General features: G+C 43.1%; 1 protein-coding gene across 2 annotated transcripts in view; it reads left to right on the top strand.

The window, feature by feature from the left end:
- Positions 1–21,011, top strand: part of TFPI (tissue factor pathway inhibitor) — a 249,456-nt gene that overhangs the window by 71,318 nt on the left and 157,127 nt on the right. For both annotated transcript variants that reach the window (XM_086955454.1, XM_086955455.1), the window contains exons 3-4: positions 10,891–11,091; positions 12,586–12,624. In XM_086955454.1, coding sequence (XP_086811580.1) covers positions 10,891–11,091; positions 12,586–12,624 — 240 coding nt within the window. The remainder of the gene's footprint in view (positions 1–10,890; positions 11,092–12,585; positions 12,625–21,011) is intronic.

Raw genomic sequence — 21,011 nt, 5'->3', positions numbered from 1 at the left:
CTGATATATTTTGTTAGGCATATGTTGTCAATTCTTTCTAAAAAGGTGCCACACTAAGAAGGAACAAGCTAATGATGCTTGAGATCAGGGAAGTTCAAGGGAATTCAGCCACACCGATTGAAAGTATAAGACTAGAAGGAGCTCATTCTACAGGTATCATAATATTTAGAACTAGCTGTGGCAAAGCCACCAGGCCTGTCTCGTATGCTCGTGCTCTTTTTATCTCTGGAGTGACAGAGAAGATCTTTACACGACAAATTGTTACATATTGTGTTAAAAAATATAAATGAAATGGCCTTTGGCTCCACCCCGAGTATTATTCATTTCTTACCTCATGTTATTGGCTGTTTGGTGTACTATCCACTTTGTAAAATAGAATAGAATAGAATAGAAGCCATTTATAAAGCGCCTGGTTACTCAAAAACAGAGTGTCCCCGCGCTGAAAACTGCAAAGGAGCCTGGAGGAATGAATACAGGAGAAAACGGACGGGGGCAAGGGGGAGAGAGGGGGATCAGATGCGGGGGAAGAGGAGAGTTTTCAATTATCCTCGAAATCTTGTTTCAGAAGGTTTCATCCGTATCTCGGTGGGGAGTTCGTTCCAGCCCTTGGCAGCCAGGTATCTGAACGAGGAGCCGCCCATCTTGGCTCTGGTTATCTTGGAATCTTGGAGTAATTGAGGCACTGTTCTCCTTTGAAAAGTGCACCTACTCATCTGTTTGTCACTTTGAATCCTTAAATATTTTTTTTAAACTTTGTTTATTGAAGGCAATCAGAAGTACATTACATGATTGAACGACATCTTGTACATTATACGCAAATTTCAGTTCAGCATTATATATAGTTACTTAGGATACATTTCCTATCATCCTCTCCTGTCTACGCAATTCCATTTCCACCGTGGGTGAGACACAAAGATCTCCCCTGTACTTGTTCCAGTGTGACCATTTCCTGTCCCATTTCTTTGGGCAGCCCCTTGCCTTGTAGACCTCTGTCTCTGCCAACACGCATCTGAATTCTTAATCATTTAAATGCGCTGTAAACAGAAAGCAATCCTTTTTGCACCTTTTTTTGATCACTTGCAAAACCAGAAGGGACGGTTTTAATGTGATGAACAGCATTTGTACATGCAACACATATGAACAGCAGTTTGGTGATCATGTGTTTACATGTTTATCTAATGTTTGTTGGTATTCCCCGAGTTTGTGTTGTTGAAAGGCATGTTACCAGCACTGGAAGCTTAGGAATTCAAAAGCACAATTTTAGATGACTGGGGAATAAAACAACACACACAGAGACGGGGACATAGAAAGAGACAGACGGCACAAGCAGTTTCTGCATGTTTGTGCATGCTTGGGTTTGCTTACATTAGCACATTAAAACGAGACCTGTAAGCTTTGTCAATGTTTGTTTCAGTGTGTTTACGGTCTCTGCATTTTACCATTTTCTTCTCTAGTTTGGCCTGGGGAAGGTGTTTAAGGTTAAGATTTTGAAAAAGTTAAAGAAGTGATTTGTTTACACACAATTTAAGAGGTGTGAGAAAGTTTACTACAAAGAGACGTCTCTTTCCCTTTGGTAGGACATACAGTACAGATGTTGCACTAAGAAAAGTTGGTACCCTGAGAGCAGGAGATTTGCAAGTGCCATGCCTTGCTGAATGTACGCATGTGGGGACACTTTGGTCTCGAGCGATGAGAGCAGGTAGTTGGATGGGCCACCGGGGCAGTGAAATGGACCATAGGTAGTCATGGAGGGGTATGGCGGCTAGTGTAGAGTAAATAGTTCTGGGTGGCAGAAAGTAGGGCTGAAAATGTTAGCCTCAAAGGGGGAGCCTAACAGACTCTAAAGGATAGCTAAAAGAGTCCGCAGGCCAGATGAGATGCTCTTCTATGTTGGATATTAGTGCTAACAGCCAGTTAAAGAGATCTCAGGGCAACTGCCTGCAAGCAGGGTGTGAGCACCAACTGATGGTCTGTGAAGGCCAGCTGAGGATCTGTGAGCGGCGGCTGAGGACAGCTCAAGCCTACTCAAGGTAAGGCTATGTATGGTCTCTTGGGACCAGATAAAAGACTCTGATGCCTTTGATGGCCCACAGGGGATTACATATGATTGGTTGAAGGCAATTTAAGGATGTTTTAGAAAAATCTATGGCCCACAGATGGACACTGACAGACTGAGAGCAGAGGCCAAGTGTTGTCTTTGCGCCCCCAGAATAGGTCTGAAAGACAGTCTAAGGGATTAGTGAGAGGTCTTAAGACTGGCAGCGCGTCTCTAAGGGAGCGGTGAAGACTAGCATATGGTTGATTAAGATCTAGCTAGGCATATCATTGGTTTAAACAGAGGTATTTCAGGCTGGTTGACGATCTGTGAGTGCCATAACATGGTCTGTGAGGTATGGTTGAAGTAATATGAAGGTCAACTATGAGCTGCAGAGAATCCTTGGCAAGCTGAGGTCACACTCCATGTCTAATTTCTTACAAGCCCCTTGTCAGTGCTGCTAAATAGCCAGGTTACCAAATACCAAGGCTGGCTACTTTGGATTCCCCCTCATGCCTCTTTTTTCTGCCATCCTACCAGGGGCGGTGGGTGACATTTGACAGCGGTGGGGCGCAAAGAGATTTACATACTGCACCGTAGCGTGCGAGCGTAGCGAGCGCGCCCAAACCCCAAAAGGGGGGTTTGGGGGGGTTACACCCCCCAAGAAAATTTTGAAAAAAAAGAAGAAAAATCGTGCATTTTCAAGCAAATTTGAGAAAGCAGGAAGGTTAATAAAGCAATTGTGAAAGTGCAGTTATGCTTATTCAGTATAACCACAGGATGACCATGCAAGGTTCTACAGCATATTCTAAAGTAGAACAAAACAAAACGCCCACTCTGCGACTTTTCCCACTTTCACTGAGCTATGATGGACTCTCTGCCTTCTTGCACTCTATGGCACCCATGCCCTGTGCACCGTCTACCACTGCGTCACACTCCCCCATGCGCATACCACTCGGTTTGTACTTGTAACCCCATCTTCGAGCCTTCATCCGCTTTTTTTGTTGTTGCAGTTTTTATATAGCGTGAACTCGACCATAAAGGTATTGCAGCGCTTTACATGAACACCAATAACAATACACATCATTTTCGATAAACACGGGGAGATTAAGTAATTTGCCCAGAATCATAGGTTGTTGAGCCGAAGCCGAGACCCAAACCTGATTCCCCAGCTCCAAGGTCGGTAGGACATCCTGTCCCGTCACTCCCTCTGTGCCCTCACTCATTCTATATCTGCCAGGTGCAATATCACACAATCTATGACCTTAAGTTAACCCCTTCTGTCCCAGCACCTTGTCTGCCTCCACCAATGCTGTGCTCGTCTCCCCCATGCTTTAATGACCCCGGTCCGCACGCTAGGATGAGTAGCACCAGATGAGAGCTTCTGAGGAAACGTTTGGCCCCAGCACCTATTCTTTTACAAATTAAGCACTGGATTTGCCAATATCTTCTGCCATGACCCAATGTGTGGAGGTAAGTAAGTGACATGGCACTAATGGCAGCTTTGCTAAACGGAAGTGAGATTGCGTTTGCACACCTTCCCTTTACTCAATATTGTAATTTCTGCTGTGACTGCGACATGATGCGTGCAAATCAGCGCTGTGCTCGCCCTCACACAGCTTTCATAAAGATATAAGAAGAGGGCGCCATTTCTGTCCCCAGCTGCTGCACTGCTGAAATGAGGAACCACTCCTCGTAATTAAACCATACTTTCACATTTTAACCAATGTGATCCATAGTAATCCAATCAGTGTATCCCATCTTCATAATCCATATGTTTCAAAAATTATTTAGTCACTCCAGAGACAGCCAGATGAAACAAGAATGTTGTAATTCGCATTTTCAAATGTCATATGTTGCTCAAGCTTAAACATAGACACGTGCTTTCAACATTCCTTCGAACAAGCCAGCATAAAACCCAATGCATTTTGAACTCTTCATTAGTTCTTCATCAGGGGTACTGAAATAAATTAGCAAGGGCCACGTAAACAAATACCCAAAAATACAAACCATCAGTTACTGTTCATTAAATGATTACAAAATAACACATGTGCCACCTTCTACTGAATTCCCTTCACTCAACCCTCACATTAAGTAAATAAAACCAAATTTTAACATGAAATCCTACCCCACAACCCCTTACATTACAGCCTGCCTGAAATCACACAGTGTTACCTAAGAACCATTGCACCCTTAACTTTCCCTCCCGAGTGTTCATGACAAGAAACAAAGACTGAATACCGATAAAATGCTCTCCCCACACCCCTTGCTGTCCTCTCATTTATGCCAATAAACAGTACATTTTTTACCTTGCTACCGAAGCCGGTGGCTTCAACTACGTGTCTTTATTCTTGTGTAACGTAAACCTGAGCAACGTGAACACCAGCTAATGCCCTCCCTCCTAAGCCGTTCTTAAAGCCTCCTTACACACATTTTCTCAAGGAGTCCTTTATTGAAACCCCGTGATCTCCTGCGTTCTCTGTGTTGTGCTTTCAGAAACTAACATTCCCAACATGCACTAGTGAAGTAATTCTGAATAGTCAATTGCCCTGATTCCCAACAATGTCTCATTGCCAAATCAAATAAGAATCTTGATTAAAAACAATAAACTTGTAATAAACATGACCTAATTATTAACAATCACAGAATGGGTGGTTCTGTGAACCATGACGGTGCCAAAACACAAATGAATCGCTCTGTAATGAACAGTCGAAACAATCCTTCTTGAATCATGAAATATAAGTGATGAAACAAAGTAAACGTGGTCCAAACACAATGTCATCTTAGGCACTTTGCTCGTGATCAAGAGATGTAATGCTGTCTCTGCAGTGAAAATCTTCAAAAATTAGTTTTTCCATTGATAAGTAGACTCATGGGGTGCGACCGCTTTAGGGACAAGTTATTAGTGTTTGCTAAACGGAAGTGAGATTGCATTTACACACCTTCCCTGTACTCAATATTGTAATTTCTGCTGCGACTGCTAACTAATGGCAGCGTTGTCATTCAGTAGGCGTGTGCATTGTGAAAGGATATTCTCCAGGGAAGGGATAAACAGAAGAAGAGGAAACAAAGCCATTGAATAAGAAGGAAATAAGAGTGACAATTAATCCAACCAATGAAAGCAACAGGTGAACTCTAAGCCCACTGTAAGTTGTTAGTATGGTCAAAAAGAGGCCAAAAAGCCATCTTGGGCAAGTTGAATTACGGCCCACTTTATCACTGCTCTATGCTGCCTTTGATAGAAGATTACAAAGTGTGACAAAGTGTGCAAGTTTCACAGAACCTTCTGCTTTGTCAAGGTAATCTAGCATAGTTCTCATCCTAAAGTGTAAAGAATACAAATGTTGTGAACAAGTTCTTTGAAGTGTATCTTGACAATGCTTGTGTCTCACTCAACAAGCTCAAAACGAACCAGTAGCTTGCACAATGGGTAAACTGCCCTTTTCTAAGGCAGTGAGCACTCCTACAGAGGAACAAAAACTGCACAGTTTGTGATTGAGGGTGTTGTATATCGATCCACAACATCAAGCCCCTTGATAAAGCAAAGGTCGATTATTGTGATGCACAGGGAGCTGCTTCCCAGTCCGTCATTGCTGACTCACTGGTTCATTTCCCTGCGTGTGCATTCGGTGCCTCACTTGTCTATGTGTGTGACAAGGGCCTCAAAGGCTCTCTTCCTATCTTCTCATGTATGCAGGTAGTGCCTTCGTTGTTCACTTCCTGCTGTGCTGCAACTGATGTAGTTCCAGTCCGTGCATCAGTGGTTCGTGTCCCATTGTGTGTTCAGTGGTTCACTTACCTGGGTGTGCAATCAGTGCCTCGGTGGTTCGCTTCTACGAATGGGAAGTCAGTCGGTCAGTGGTCCCCACATCAAGGGGCATGATTGTTGCCCTCTGACCCCCCCCCTGTTTGACCCTCAAGCCCCAGCTGTGAGCAGCTTCATCCCTCCACGCCCGCCCGCCCGCCTGCACCAGCTCCCTTCCTGCCCCCGAGCTCCCTCCTACACGCAGCCGCGGTGCGTTGGCAAGAGTCTTTTCACTTCAAAAAATTCAAAACGATTGACATTGTCATTGTTCTTCAAATAACCCTGCACATATCAGCAATATGTCAAGTCAAGTCAAGTCATAGAATTTGTATAGCGCACTACAAACCCAGAGGGTTTCAAGGCGCTTGGGAAGGGGAGGAGGATTACTTGTCAAATATCCATGTTTTAAGTTGCTTTCTGAACGCTAGGTGGTTCTGGGTAAGTCGAAGGTAAGCGGGGAGTGAGTTCCATGTTTTAGCAGCCAGGTATGAAAAGGATCTGCCTCCCATGGTGGTCTTGTTGATGCGAGGTACAATGGCGAGGGCTTGGCTGGAAGAACGTAGTTGGCGGGAAGGGGTGTAGAAGGACAGTCGTGAGTTGAGGCAATCTGGTCCGATGTCGTAGAGTGATTTGTGTGCGTGGGTGAGCAGTCGGAAAGTGATCCTCTTATTGACGGGTAGCCAGTGGAGGTCCGAATTGTCATATTTTCAATCTCTTTTCCTGGCATGGCAAAACCCTATTCAGAACAGTTTTGTCACATGTCTGTTTTCATCTCTTAATTATTATGCGGCAGGCACTCTCTCCTTTGGTATATTGGGAGTGCGGCAGGATACCCAAGCAATTCACATATGAATGATAACGACACAGCTTCCTTTCCCAGTGACTTCCCGCCTATCCCCCTGGCAGGTAAAGTAGCCGTAGGCACTGAAGCTAATCATGAATGTTAAACAATTGGACAGAGAAATCGAGGTTGCAGGCCCATGTAAGCGTTGAGTAAAGGAACAAAACATGGGGTTGGACACGTGAATGGGCCTCTGCTCGAATGCTCAAAATAATCCAAAACACCGTAAAATTACAGCGCAGCCACAGCCAGTTAATCTCTGAACAGAAGTTCAACTTACCTGTTTATACCACGCGTCTGGACTGGAGCACACGAAAGAGACGCTGACCACGACCCTTGACAGGATGTCCAACCCCCACCACACGTGGCATCCAATGATGGATGCTGCGCGGTGGACCAGCCAATCCTGGCGCTGCATGCAGCGCCAGGATTGGCTAGGGGGTCACATTTGCTGCTCGCCCTGTCGCCCTTTGGAAACCCGGGCTGTGGCAGCAAACAAGCACCCCTGGGTCCCGCTGGGGAACTTACAGTGCGCATGCTTGAGAATCTTGCCAACTTTCCCAAGCATGCGCACTGTAAGTTCCCCAGCGGGAGTGTCACTGCGCACTACGGTCTGCTGCAGCCTGAGTGTGGACTGTCACTCAAGCTGCAGCAGGCCACCCCCCCTGCAAAATTCCCGCCGGCGGATTTTATTTAGTAGATACTAGGATTGCGGCCGGCGGCCGCGATGCGGGTCCATTAGTGGCTGGTGGGGCTACGCCCCAATAGACGCACCGCGGCTGCATCCTACTTTTCTAGTCTCTTTATCTCACTCCTGCTGGTTTGTTTCATTCCTGCCTCCTACCTTTGGTATTGTTTTCTGATCTTTCTCTTTCTTTGACACCTATCTCTCTCTTTCTCATGGTCAAAGTCTAATAATGACAAATATTTCCAGTCCTCAGTGATGAGCGCTGGTGGCCCCTACTTGCGTAAATTAAGCACAGTCTGTTTAGCAGTGGACTGAGAGTGAATGAGTACCGGCTAAAGGATCCCCAGATAGTGGAAGTCTTCTGGGGCTTGAATGCCTGTGAAGTGGCGCAGGGGACTGATGGTGGACTTCTGGGAGGTGACAAAGGCACCGGCATTAGGACCCAGAAGCAACGTCCTTAGCAGACGCCTGTCCCCATCTACATTTGCTGTCTGGGGTAGGAACACCCCAGAGTGGGTCCCTGTTCCACCCTCTCTCAGGCACATATTGTCAGGGACAGAAGTGCCCCATTTCAGGTCTTTGTCCCTCATCTGCCCGCCTGCTCTCATGCTTGGCTTTCTCTGCCAATATATTCTGTAGGGTAAGCTTGAATATTTGCTGACGAAGTTGCACCTGTTTTGTGTGTGAGGGAAGCTTGCACTGTTCCTAACTCTGTTGTATCTGTTCTATGTTTTTTGGAAAGCCTGTGCTTATTAGTTTAGCAAAGGTGATCTGGTCCTAATACTGACAGGAACATGGGCCCCCCTCACCTAGTTAAGAAGTTGTACAACCGAAATTGGGGTGCAGTGAGCCCCTCACATCTTTGGGCGCTGGCGCATCTGTGCATGCAGTGCTAATACAAGCTGTGCCCTTACTACTCATGCTGTACCTGTTCTTTGTGTGTGAGGTAAGCTTGAACTGCTGCTGCTGCCTGTTCTGTATACACTGATGGACACACTGAGCCTGATTCACAAAGGGCCTCCGCCAGTGCTTAATTTGAGGGGCTCAGAACTGGCATTTAATCCTGAACACTGGCTCTCATAGCGTAAACTCGACCCAAAGTTATTGGAGCGCCAACTCATTCATTTTTGGTAGGCACTGCAGTTCTGCTTTAGGCGGAGCTTACAGGAGAAGTGGGCTGGTGCAAGCTGCCTCCTGACAACAGCCCAGCACTTTTTTTTTAGGTCGAGCCTAGAGCAGCGCATGCGCTGCTTGCTCGACTTTTAGTAGGGGGTAAAAAAAAGTGCTACCCACAAGCTTTCCCTGGCCTAAAGCTTGCGTGCATGTGCGCGTGAACGTGTGCAGCCGCCATCTGCTTTTCAGAGCCGTCATGGCTCATTAAGTGCTTTCGCACGCAGCCCCTATCTATGCATTCCGCGCGGCCAATGCTTGTTGTAATTTGCGGCCGCGCTTGTTTTAATTGTTTCCTGCCTCCAGTCCTGGTCGTGCACTTCAGTATTTCTTTCTCACCACTCAGTAACAAAGATCTGCACGTTTTGGCCGTCCGTGTTTTTCTAGCTGTACACTTCTGGGTAGTCAAGGGGTGAGTTTTCATTGTTTCCTGCCTCCAGTCCTGTTCGTGCACTTCCTCCCTTTTGGTTTGGAAGTACCATATTCCTACACAGCTGGTGTCCCTCAAGGCATCAACATTACCCTTCGTCTGTTCGATATTTACTGTAGCCTACTAGCTGTCCTCATTATCTCCTTCATCCATAACTTTAGAACACACAACCCACTGAAGCTTGAAAATCGTCAGATCTCGACTGTCGCCCATCAGTAATTGATCCATCAGATCTAGGCATATCACCAATCTACTTAGCCCAAGTGAGAAATTTAGGAGGGATCTAAACGACAGAATAGGATTAAAAAAAAGTTTGTACTTCCATGTGCAGTGGCCTTTATTCTCACACTTCTACCCAGCACCTGGTAGTGCACATCCACCAGTTTGCTGCACCATGTTTGGAACACATCTCTTTATGCGATGCCTCCATATAGAGAAAACTGCGTCAAATACTGTACAATGCTCCAAAAGATCAACCGGTATCGGCTGTTAATTGTAGTGCTTTGTGGTGGTGGTAGGGTTATAAACCACTGTGTAATTTCTGCACTGGAGTGGAGAAGAATTCCGACCCTACTATACTTCCTCCCCACGGTACTTGAACGTTACGTGTTAGTTGTTGACAAAACTAGTATCAGCTTGAGCTTGGCCTTGTCCGTGGGATAAGGAGCGAGCTATTTCATTGTACTGGAACCATACTCCACTCGCACCCTGGCAGAAGGTTGTGTTTGTGTGTTCCATGAAAGAGCGCAATGACACCTGGTTTCATCGTACTGGATTTTTTTGCGTTGCTTTTTTTTGCCAGTGATCAGCAATAATTATCTTTTTGCCAATTATGAACAACATCTGCAAAACCCAAAAGATAAAACTGATTAGCTTTGCCAGCTCTTGATTTTAACAATAGGTTTCACTATTATTGCAAAGTGGTATATGTTTGTCGGCTAGGTAGTTAGGGTTTTCTTAGTCTGAATGGTTTTACAGATGATGCATTGGTACCTTAAAAGGAAAGGGCCATCCAGTGAATATCACACTATAGTTCCCTATCCAAAGCAGGACTCCTCAAGGAAACATTGTTGAATACCTATTGTTGGTGATTGTTGGTAGTGAAGGACTTGGTAAAGATAAATAGTTTTTTCTATACTGATTCCCCCTTTCTTTTTTTCATAAGTATTATGTGAACAACAAGCATTGGCATAGCCAATAGATCTCGCCTTTGTGACCTTATAGGTATTATTATGCAGCACAATATCCTTGGTGCAACAACATCAACTGTTGCATGGCTAAACACTTATAAGGTTCCAAAGGCGAGATTTATTGGCTATGCCAATGCTTGTTTACAAATTAGGCACTGGCCTCGCTCTCGTGGCAGAGGCCCTGCAGTCGTGGGGGAGTTGCTGCAATGTGAATTGTTATTGCGAGGACTCCGCCCTGAGTGCAGAGACTCCCTCACAAGTGCGGGGCCTCCAACATAAGTGCGGAGGCCCTTCAAGCTGTTTCGTAACGAAACTTGAGGGGGGCCCCCCTCCAGCCTCAACAAGGGGCTCTCAGGCCAGGGTACTGTGTTGCGGGGCCCCCAGGAGCTTGGGGCCCCCTGCACAGTAGGGGCTGCAGGGGCCCATGCTATGCCACTGCCTTTGAGAATCAGACCCACTGCATGTAATGTCTGGAGAGGAGGTGCCGAAACATGCGCCATTGAATATCATGTTTGTTCTGCTATCATAGGCTGCTCAACATTCAGCTTAAACCTATCAGCAGGTTAGATCTCCTGGGGGTGTGAAGCAAGCCATTTGTTTGGTTAATACTCACTGATGACTCTACTCAAACAGGTTTGAAGACCAATGCAGTAGCCATATCTGGTGCTTATCCAAACTGCATGGAGCTTGATGTAAAAAATAACTTGAGGAGTTTTTTTCATTTATTGCAGAACCCGACCTGCAGCTTTTGAGACCTGGACATTCCTTCTGCGGCTATAAGAGAGACAGTGGCCCCTGCAAAGCTATATTGGAAAAATTCTATTTTAACATCCGTTCCCTCCAGTGTGAAACATTCGAATATGGAGGCTGTGACGGCAACGAAAACAATTTCGAAACACTGGCAGAGTGTCAAGAAAAGTGTGTTGTAAAAGGTTTGTGTTCTGCTTCATAGCAAATTGAATGCCTTTTCGCCCCTTTTAAAAAAAATAAATATATTGCAACAGTGGGCCAAATTCAGAAAGTTATCTGAACACCTTAGGTCCTAAATAAAGCAAGCTGAGATCCTAAAATCCACATCTTGAACCTTCGATCAGTAATTGTGAAATGTTCCGATCATAAAGTGTACGATGGTGCCAACTCTGCCAGCATGTTTGATTTTACATTGTCATAAATCAAGGGCATCCCAGAGGTGGAGGGAAGAGGTAATCATGCAAAAATGTGTATGTGCATGTATGTGGATATTAATAAACAATTTGCAGATAGGCTGATGATATGGAAACAGACATTTATTACCGTTTGAACGTGCCTTTTCAGGGCGGGAAGGGAAAGGAATAACTGTTATTTGATGTGGGAAAGGAAAAAACATTCCATGCACCAAAGTATATTTTCACATATTTTACTCATGCAGATTTCTCAATATGTGGAAAATCTGCATGAGTGCATGTTTGCAGTTGTGAATGCCCTAGGGGTGTTGGAAGTTGTGAAGCTGGAAACCAGGCTGTCCTGGTACTTGGAGACATGCACATCAAATGTAGAATAATTAAGGCTGCAAGAGCTTGACTGAGTCGCATAGGTCAGACCTATGACCAAAGGTAAAACCTTCTGCCTAAACTAAGTGCTGGGAACGCTGGGGATTTCCACACAAATTGTTAAGGGCTTTTCAGTGTGTACTTTATATTTACGCAACTTCTGTAATTAGTCAAAACAATTGTTATTTGTCTAAACTATGACAACTAATCCACCATCAGAGATCTTTGCTCCACTATTATTGCTGGATAAAATGTTTCTGATTGATCAATAGTTTAGCAAAACCCCCTGCGACCTTTGTCCTTTTTTTTAAATTGCATATATTATTTGGGTACATTTTATATTGAGAACAATCTCTAATCTTGATTTCATTCTTCTGCATATATTTTAATGCAATGAAGGGAACTCTGAGCAACGTACACACATGGATGCATGTCTTCCCCGAGCAGCAGACACTCCCCTTTCCTACAGACATATTTCACATTGTAAATTGGCAGCCAAAGGTTTAGGATCTACATGTCCAATGGATGTATTAAAAAACCAAAGGGTTAGGATATACATGTCTAATGGATATATTAAAAAATGAAAATTGGTGTTGTCCTTGACTATCCTGGGCATTGAGAAAGAGGAATTCCACACATGGGCATAGGTAACTCAGGTCAGTCTTATGGACTTATGTTTTGTTGTGTATATAGCACTCTTGTGCCCTTAAATTATAAATCTATATTCTTGTGGAGTTAATTCCTCTTTACCTTCTTGTTTCCTTAGGAAAAAGAATATTGACACAGATTTATAAATAAGTGTTGACAATCAATTGCAAGGAATGTCTTCTTCTTATTCCAACTGAACATATCATTTTATTTATCAGTAAATGAGGTGTATTTTTCTTTCTTTTACAGATACCCCACCCAAGAAAAGGAGGGGGCAATTTAACCAAGGCAAGTTTGATTCTGTGATGTATAAAATCATTATGTTTTTTTTGGTCGTTGATAAGTGGGAGGCAAGTTTACATACTGAAACATATATCTACCAGTATATTAAAACATGGTAAAAATAGCACAACATTGTTTTTAGGTATGGCTTGGCGACAGCTTTAGGTGTCTCATCAGCTTCATACAATGAAAAAATATCAATAAATAAGTATCCAAATATAAATACATAGAGAGGTTGCAGGTCACTCCTCATCAACAACTGATCTGTTCAGCTGTCATTCACATGTTGCCTCTTCCCACCACAACGTTCAACATGGGTAAATGGGTCAGTCCACTGCAGCCATTGGCTCTTCTGTACTGTGAGTCTCACCTAATCAGATGTGCACACCTTTACCTTGCTACAAAGAAATGCGATTCAGTGCCAGGACAATTGGGCTAATGCTCTACTCTACCACAGATCCTTTATTAACCTTTATTATCTTTTTACTTTTGAAGTCATTTGTATTTGTTTAAATAATTTACTCAGGTTACAGTAATTCAGACAGAATAGTATGTTTTCTTGGCACCAAAAAAAAAAAATGATTTTTGGATGGAGGGATCTTTATCTTGTACAATCATTTTCAGCCACTAGGTACTTGTTTAGCAATAGAGTTAATAAAATGCCCCCCCCCCCCCCCCCCCACTATTGTTACATTAGTATTGTTACAGGCCATTAGCGGTGTATTAATTGACTATAAGCCCACTTGTTAAACTACAAATCATTAGGGAGTTCAACTTGCTGACACCTAATAATTGTATCCTTGTGTTCTTATGATAACTGGCTGAATTCCACGTTGTCATTTACTTCACTCCATTAACAAGGAAGCATCCTCTGATGTATGTTGGAGTGCTTTTCTGATAGATACATGGTACATTAAGATCAGGCATAATCATAGGACAAACATGAGTTGCACTAACTCTTTAGAGTGCAAATGTGCACCGCAAAGGGCCTAGAGAACGAACGCTTTGAATGGTGACAGCAGGTAACAGCGTGCGTGAGATCACTACATTATTTTAGCAGGAGGTTGACATTAGTCGAGCTAATACAAATGACAGAAACACAACGGAGAGGAATCTTCCATTCTGCTGTCCGGAGAGCAGTGTGCAGTTAGTAACATTGCAAAGCCACCAGCGTCGCACAGAACAAACAAGGAAGCAGTCAGTGTTAGATACATTTACTTGCCTTCTTAAATGCATTTCTGACTTAGACGGTGTTTGTTCTGTACAGCGTGGATATGCGATGCTGCACAGCAACATTCACTCCATAGAGAATTAACGTGGGCAAGGGAAATTCGGACACCTATTTGAGAGCAGCATGGACACGAGGACTGATTGATTAAGGGAAGGCGTGAGAGTGCTATTGTCCGGAGTTTTAATAATTCGGTATTTGTGAACCTGCAGTTTCATTTTAGTTACAAAAAGGGTTTCTTTGCAGTAATCAAACTGCTGTTCAGCTCATGAAATCGTTGTATTTACCTTAGAGTTGACACTTTTCAACAGCATCGTATTTGAATAAAATATTTGGTTCATTTGTGGATATGTCTTTTATATTAAAGTAATGGACTTTCTGGTTTTCTTCGAAACTTTGTGGCCTGAATTGCAGGTTACATGCTGAACAACGGTTTGCACAGGGATTGGAATTGCTGGTAATGTAATAATTAACACACCCTCATTGTTTTCTCTAACGGATTCTGGCAGGTTAGACTTACCAAAATGTATTGGGGGAAAAGGCATGAATGAACATGTGCTAAAAATGTTTCTGCATGTTATGGCTTATTTTCAAGGTATAAAATCAAATACAAGGTGTGTACTGTGCATGGTAAATATCTCTAAAACCAAATAAGGGGGTCACTGTTCCACCCAGATGTGTGCTGTGTGATTCACACGCCCAAGATCGGATATAGGGAAGGAAGAGGTAGAGAAAGAGGGTAAAGAGAGGCTAGGTATAGTAAGGACCCTCTGCAAGGAAGCAGGAGGGGACTGGAGGTGGGGGAAGGGGGAGACGTTTATTGTCTCTTGATGCCCTCACACCCCCCGAGGGATGCTTCATCATCGGGCGGTGCTCCTCGTCGGGCCGGCGCTGCAATGCCCTACGGGTCCCCCAAAGGGTCACTTTTTCGGAGATATTTTCAGAGAATAGCCCTATGATGATTGCGTGTGTGCAGGGCCGGACTGGGAACCAAAACCGGCCCTGGCAAAGAGCTCGGCCAGCCCCCCCTCCCCTCCACCCGGGGGGAGGGGGGGCCGGCCGCGCTCTTTGCCAGGGCCGGTTTTCGGCCGATTTTGTTACAGGGCCGTTTTTGCAGCTATGCTGCAAAAACGGCCCTGTAACAAAAACGGCCCCCAGGGCCCCAAACCGGCCCCCACCCGTGCGGCCCACCGGGGGATGGCCCGGTGCCCGAAACGGCCAGTCCGGGCCTGCGTGTGTGTGGGGTGGGTCCTAGTGGGGAGTGGTGGTACAGGTGGTGGTTTAAAAATGGCTAGGGGATACCAGGGAATAGTAGTTTAATTATTTTATGGGTACCCCTGTCATGTTAAAAAACCCGAAGGTTGGGTGTTACCTAGGGTACATTATTACCCACATTGTAACAGAAAGTGTGGTCAGGTCGACATGTTTCGCGCTATCTTGGTCAAATGTGGATAAATATCTCACCATGAGAAAATGGTAGTTACCATGTGTGGTAAATAACCGACCCTTTTCCACCGAAGTTGTAATGAGGACCTAAATCTTTGTCAAAGTTTTCATCAATATGTGTGATCTTTCAGCAAACTTTAAAATATATTTTAAGCTTAAAACATTACATTATTTCTAGTTCTCTTTCATGTATTGTACCTCAAGTATGGATACTTTACTCTGATCCACACTTGTTTATTCTGGGCTTCTTGATACCACTTGTGGAATATGGTCAAGAATGCATGTCAATAAATTAGTCATTACATCAATGGTTACAAGCAATAACTAATATATTTGAGAATATTCTCATGGTGAAGTATATACGCATAAAAAGTATTGCTGTGTAATAAATGCATGTATAATTTTCTGTAAATTCCTGGTGAGTAGAAAATATAATTTCGAGAAATATGCATTATTAAATTTATTATATAGAAAGGGGAAGCCAAAACACTGTTTTATTAATTTGTATCTTAAATAGACATTGAACACATAAGATTCAAGCATACTCTATTCCACCAAGAATTAAAAAACAATTTATTATAATCCTTCCAAGATGTGGTTATTGGATGAAATGAAAAACTGCAATTCGTATATCCAATAGAAAATAGTTATTAACTTAAAATTGTTTTGGTAATGGCAATGAGCCTAGAATAATATTAATAAAAGTTAAATGTTATAACATGGTGCCTACCATCTAGTGCAAGGATATGTTCCCTGTCTATTTCTTGTACTGCAGCGTGTGCTGCAGTACGAAGCCCCCGCCGCAGTACAGCAGATAGGCAGTGCGACCACCTTGGAAGTGGTCGCTTCATAATGAGGTTGACGGGGCCTCCAACAGCATGTCAGACGACCCGTTGTCTCCTTAGTTCCAAAAAAGGCATATGAATTAAATTGTATGAAAAAAATTACAGAACCAAACATAAATTGCTGCCATGTTTGAAAAGCTATTCAGTTTCACTTGAGTAAACACCTGTCTGTTATAAGCCAAATATAAAGTTTGAGAAATTATATCAACTCCACGTAATTTAAATGTTTTAGTCCATGTTGCATTCCACATGTGGGAAGTCTGAGGGGTTATGTAAATGTAATTCCCTTACCTTTTCAACAGCGAATTTGTATTTATTAAATTGAGATTTGTATAATTCTTAATAAAAAGTTGTAGTTTTTGGTGTAAAGGAGCTTCCAATGAAATTATCAAGTTTGAGATTAGCACACAAATCTTGGTCAGTAACTGTATTAATAGGACTGGGATACATTCAGATTGCATTAATTAATAGTTGCTATTTTTTATGTGCGTTACCCAGTAAATTGAAACAATCGTGTATGTTAAAAGTTAAAAACAGTACTGTTAGCATTTAAGTGGTATACCAAATGCCACCTTTGCTTTTCTACTTTTCCAAACAATTCCTTTCCTATTAATCTGAATATTTTAATATAGCATGAAGGTAAAAAGGTATTCAAAAGATTAAGAGAAGACCTTTAAATAGGTATATTTTCCAATATGGAAAGTGAACTTGAACAGCAAAGATCTTCAAATAGAAACCCATCAAGGTGAGGGGAAACCACAATATTCTAACAATGGACAACAGGTTTTTGGGTGCAAAAGTAAAAAATTATGTTATGTACAATCAGGAAATCTGACGCCTCCTTCAGATTTGAATCTTTCTAATTTGGTTAACGCTAAATTGTGGTATTTATTATTCCACAAACAACTTTGATAACGTTTTCTCTAGAGCATTAAAGAAATATTTAGGTGTATATATATATATATATATATATATATATATATATATATATATATATATATATATATATTACCTACTGGCGGTCGCCAGTAGGTAGTTATAGTTAGGATTATTTTCAATACAAAATCTCAACATTCTATTGTGAATAACTTTGGCGCCGGTTGAGGAATCTGCCTGAAAATTTCCTCAAATTTGCCTCGCGGCGTCCTGGTCCTTCCCTGAAAGTTTGGGGGGGATTTGTCTAGCAGGGGCTGAGATAAAAGGGGGGTCCCAAAACGTGTTTTCCCCATGTTAATTTCCATAGGACGGTCGACCTCACTTTTAGCCCGAACGGCTGAATGGATTTCCACCAAACTTGGCAAAATTGTAGGGACTGGTAGCCCGATGTGCCTTTGCTATGTCTCAAGATATGTGCTCCAGTGGATTTTGAGTAATTTAGTTTCCCAAAAATATATATATCAATAAGCGCTCCCCGGTACGTGCACCGGGGCGCTAACCAGCGCGCTACGCGAGTTCGCGCGCGGAAAGCTGATTGGCTCTCGGGTGTCTGTCAACATTCCAAACAGTCCAGAGCGGCCGCCATCTTGTGTCTCGGTGAGATCGAGACACAAGAGGTGGCAAAAACAAAGGGGGAAATGACCATTCAGTGCCGGGACGCCCCTTCGCTGGGGCAGCCGTTGCGCTATATAAGCAGCTGTAACATAACATAACATAACATAACATAAGGGGGCAGAGTAGACCCCCCTGACCCCCTAGGTTTGATGTGGGGGCTATAAAAGGGCCCCGCGGGGCAAAAAAATATATATATTTTTTGATTTGCGCGGGAGGAGCGCCCGGTACGCGCACCGCGGAGCGTACCGGGGAGCGTTCCATGGGGAAAAAAGAATGATAGAGTTTTAAAAAAAGTAGCCTTTTTTTATAATTTGGAGGTAGTTCTAAAAAGAACTGTTTTTTTTCTTCTTTTTGTTGTTTTATATTTTTTTTAATGTTTTTTGAACATTTTGTACTTTTTTCGGCTTTTATGAACTATTTTATATTGTTTTTGTTATTTTTATGGGGAGAAACAAAAAACAGAGAATTGAAAATGGCTCAACTGGAGCAAAAAAAAATCAGGAAAAAAGTAGGGTTTTTGGGGCAATTGTGGTTGTCACCAGCAAGGAGGATGAGCTTTATGCTCTGCTCACCATAGGAGATGGTCTTTCCACAAAAAATACATGTGATCCTGAATTCACCAAACCGTGGTTGTATGCAAGGGATCGTCTCCCTTGTCTCTGGTCCAGATGGAGTGGGTTGCTTTCTTTTGGAGGTGCTGGTTGAAGATTGGGGAGGGTTACTGGCCAGTTCTCTCACCTCTGCGTCAGCATAGTTGTTCGGATGCTTGCGCTGCATGTGCCTAATCATGGTATTATTACCAAATGAATATTTTTTGTTAGGGTTCCCCCTTGAAAGTTCAATGCCACAGATTTGGCAAGTCATCTTTGGCGCATTGACTTTCTTCTTGCCCTCTGGGATAGAAAAAAACTCCCATACAATGTGCTGCCTTGGCCTGTATGGGGTATTGTCTTCTGGCAGCCACCTTCTCCCCTCCTCATCCTCCTCCTCCTCCTCCTCTTCTTCTTGACCACCAATGTGATGTTGTGGTGGTCCTCTTGGTGGTGGTGGTGGTGGTGGTGCAGATGCTCCAGCTGCTGCTGCTACTGTAGCCATTTTAAAGTACAAAATATTTCTCAAAGATCTCCAAACAGGTCTTCCTCAGCCAAAGGACAAAGTCAGAATAAGGAAAAAAGGTGGGGTCTTTCATCATTTGGAGAAAGAAAACTGTCCTGAACCAATAAAAAGTGTTATTTTCAGGTCACATGACCCGACGCGCTTACGCGACGCGAACCGGGGCGCGCCACGAGGCGCATCAGATGCTTACGTTGCGCGATCGTATTCGCTCGAGTACTTCCGGGTGCGCTTATGCCGTGCGTATCACGCGGACGCGGCACGTCACGATGTTTTCGTTCGCGGCAATAGCGCTAACGCGACGCTCACCGGTGCGTGACCCGGGGCGCTCCAGAAAACTGCGCTTTTCAGTGCGCACACCGGGGCACGCACCGGGAGCGCACCAGTGCAAAAAAAAAATTGTATTATATAAATATACAATATAGGATTCATTATAAAAAATATTACATTTCATAGGTTTGAGGCCTTATATATAGTTAGGAATTAGCATTTAAAAAACCTATGAAATTCACTGAAAAAACCATAGGTTTCACACCAGTTATAGTTAGGAATTAGCATTTAAAAAACCTATTAAATTCACTGAAAAAACCATAGGTTTCACACCAGTTATAGTTAGCTGGAAATTTTACTGACATAAAACCATAGAAATTCCAACGTTATAGTTAGTTGGACTCACTATAACAAGCGCGCCTGCAATGCACTGCTGATGACGTCACATTTTGTTGTGTATACATGTATGTGTACCTTTATGTTATTCACTCTATTCACCCCTCTTGTGTGTATAATTGAGATTATTGGGGGTCTGGGGTGGTAGAGTTTAAACTAATTTGACCCTCTCCCCTTCTGTGTGATTGAAAAGGTAAAAGCCTTGACCATTTCTAACGGTTTCCCATTCATAAAAACTTTCCCCTTCACACTAGAATGCGGATTAAAATCATCATTTTAGTATTGGCCACGTTAACTTCTAGGCCCCACGCGGAACAAAACTCTTCAAAAATTCCTAGAGCGCTCTGGGGGCCACTAGGCGTTTTGGAAATAATTAACGTGTCATCCTCGAACATTAAAATTGGAACCTTCAGACCAGCTAAAAAAGGGGCATCAGTGTTTACTGGCAACAGACAATCTACAATACCATTAATATACAATGAGAACAGAGTTGGAGCCATGGCACAACTTTGCCTGACGCCACGCTCAACCGGGAAATCAGCTGTGACTCTACCATGTCCTCCCCACTGGATTTTTGCGTAGTTAGCCTCGTGCAGCCGCATCACCATAGTTAAAATCTCCGCAGAGAGACCTAGTTGCTAGAAGCAATCTGTAGTATAAGAATGGTACCATTTGAGAAACGTACCTAAAATCCTGAGTTTCAATTGAGAATGAAGAAGACTATAGCATTCCACCATGTCAAAGGCAGTAGAAAGATAGATGACAATGAGAATAGAAGATTGTTTATTGTCTAGAGCATGAAGTAGAGTGTTAGAGCCAAGATACAAAATGAAAAGAGATAACTAGATAAGACATAAGCAGCGGAAACACCGTAGGAACTGGTGATGGATCATTGAGCGATGCAGTAGGTCTTACCCTGGATAAATGAGAGTGAAATCCAAATCTCTGGTCACCTGGAATTTCGACCATCTGTGGGAGGGCAAAGGGAATTCAAGAAAGGGAGAACATAATTCACAAAGAGAAGGAGAAATAGCTTTTCTAGAAAGAATAAAGTGGCACAGATGTGGAGAGCTTTGTGTTGTTTGGCAAGAAGCCATTTGAGCAGCAGTGTGTTATTAAAGAGGGCATTCGGGATAAGGAGTGGAAAGCAAACTGCTGTTAAATGTGCCAAATGCACAACAGGAACCACTGTATTGCTCAGAAATGACAGACTGAAAAAAGGGTTCCTTAGCAGTTTTAAGGATGTGAGTTTGTATTTATAATTGTAGGTTGCAGAAAGCAATACGAAATTTAAAAAAAGAGGTAATCTGTTTATTCCATATATATATATTCAAATTGGTAAGCAGTTTTCAGAGAGAGAGATCTCAGGTGAAAACCAAGGCTGAGTAGGTTTAGTAATAGGTCTAAAATATTCAAGAGGGGCTTGAGTATTAAGACAGTTAAAACAGTCAGCAAAAGAAGCTAAAGTGAAACAAGTGCCTTGACCCAGAGGAGATCAAAACAAAATAATACATCCGCCGAGGGTAGAGTATCCCACATTGAGG

The sequence above is a fragment of the Lissotriton vulgaris genome, chromosome 2_1 (assembly GCF_964263255.1).
Source record: "Lissotriton vulgaris chromosome 2_1, aLisVul1.2, whole genome shotgun sequence".
NCBI classification, from domain to species: domain Eukaryota; kingdom Metazoa; phylum Chordata; class Amphibia; order Caudata; family Salamandridae; genus Lissotriton; species Lissotriton vulgaris.
The sequence above is the reverse complement of the archived record's forward strand: the minus strand, read 5'-3'. Positions and strand labels throughout refer to the sequence as shown.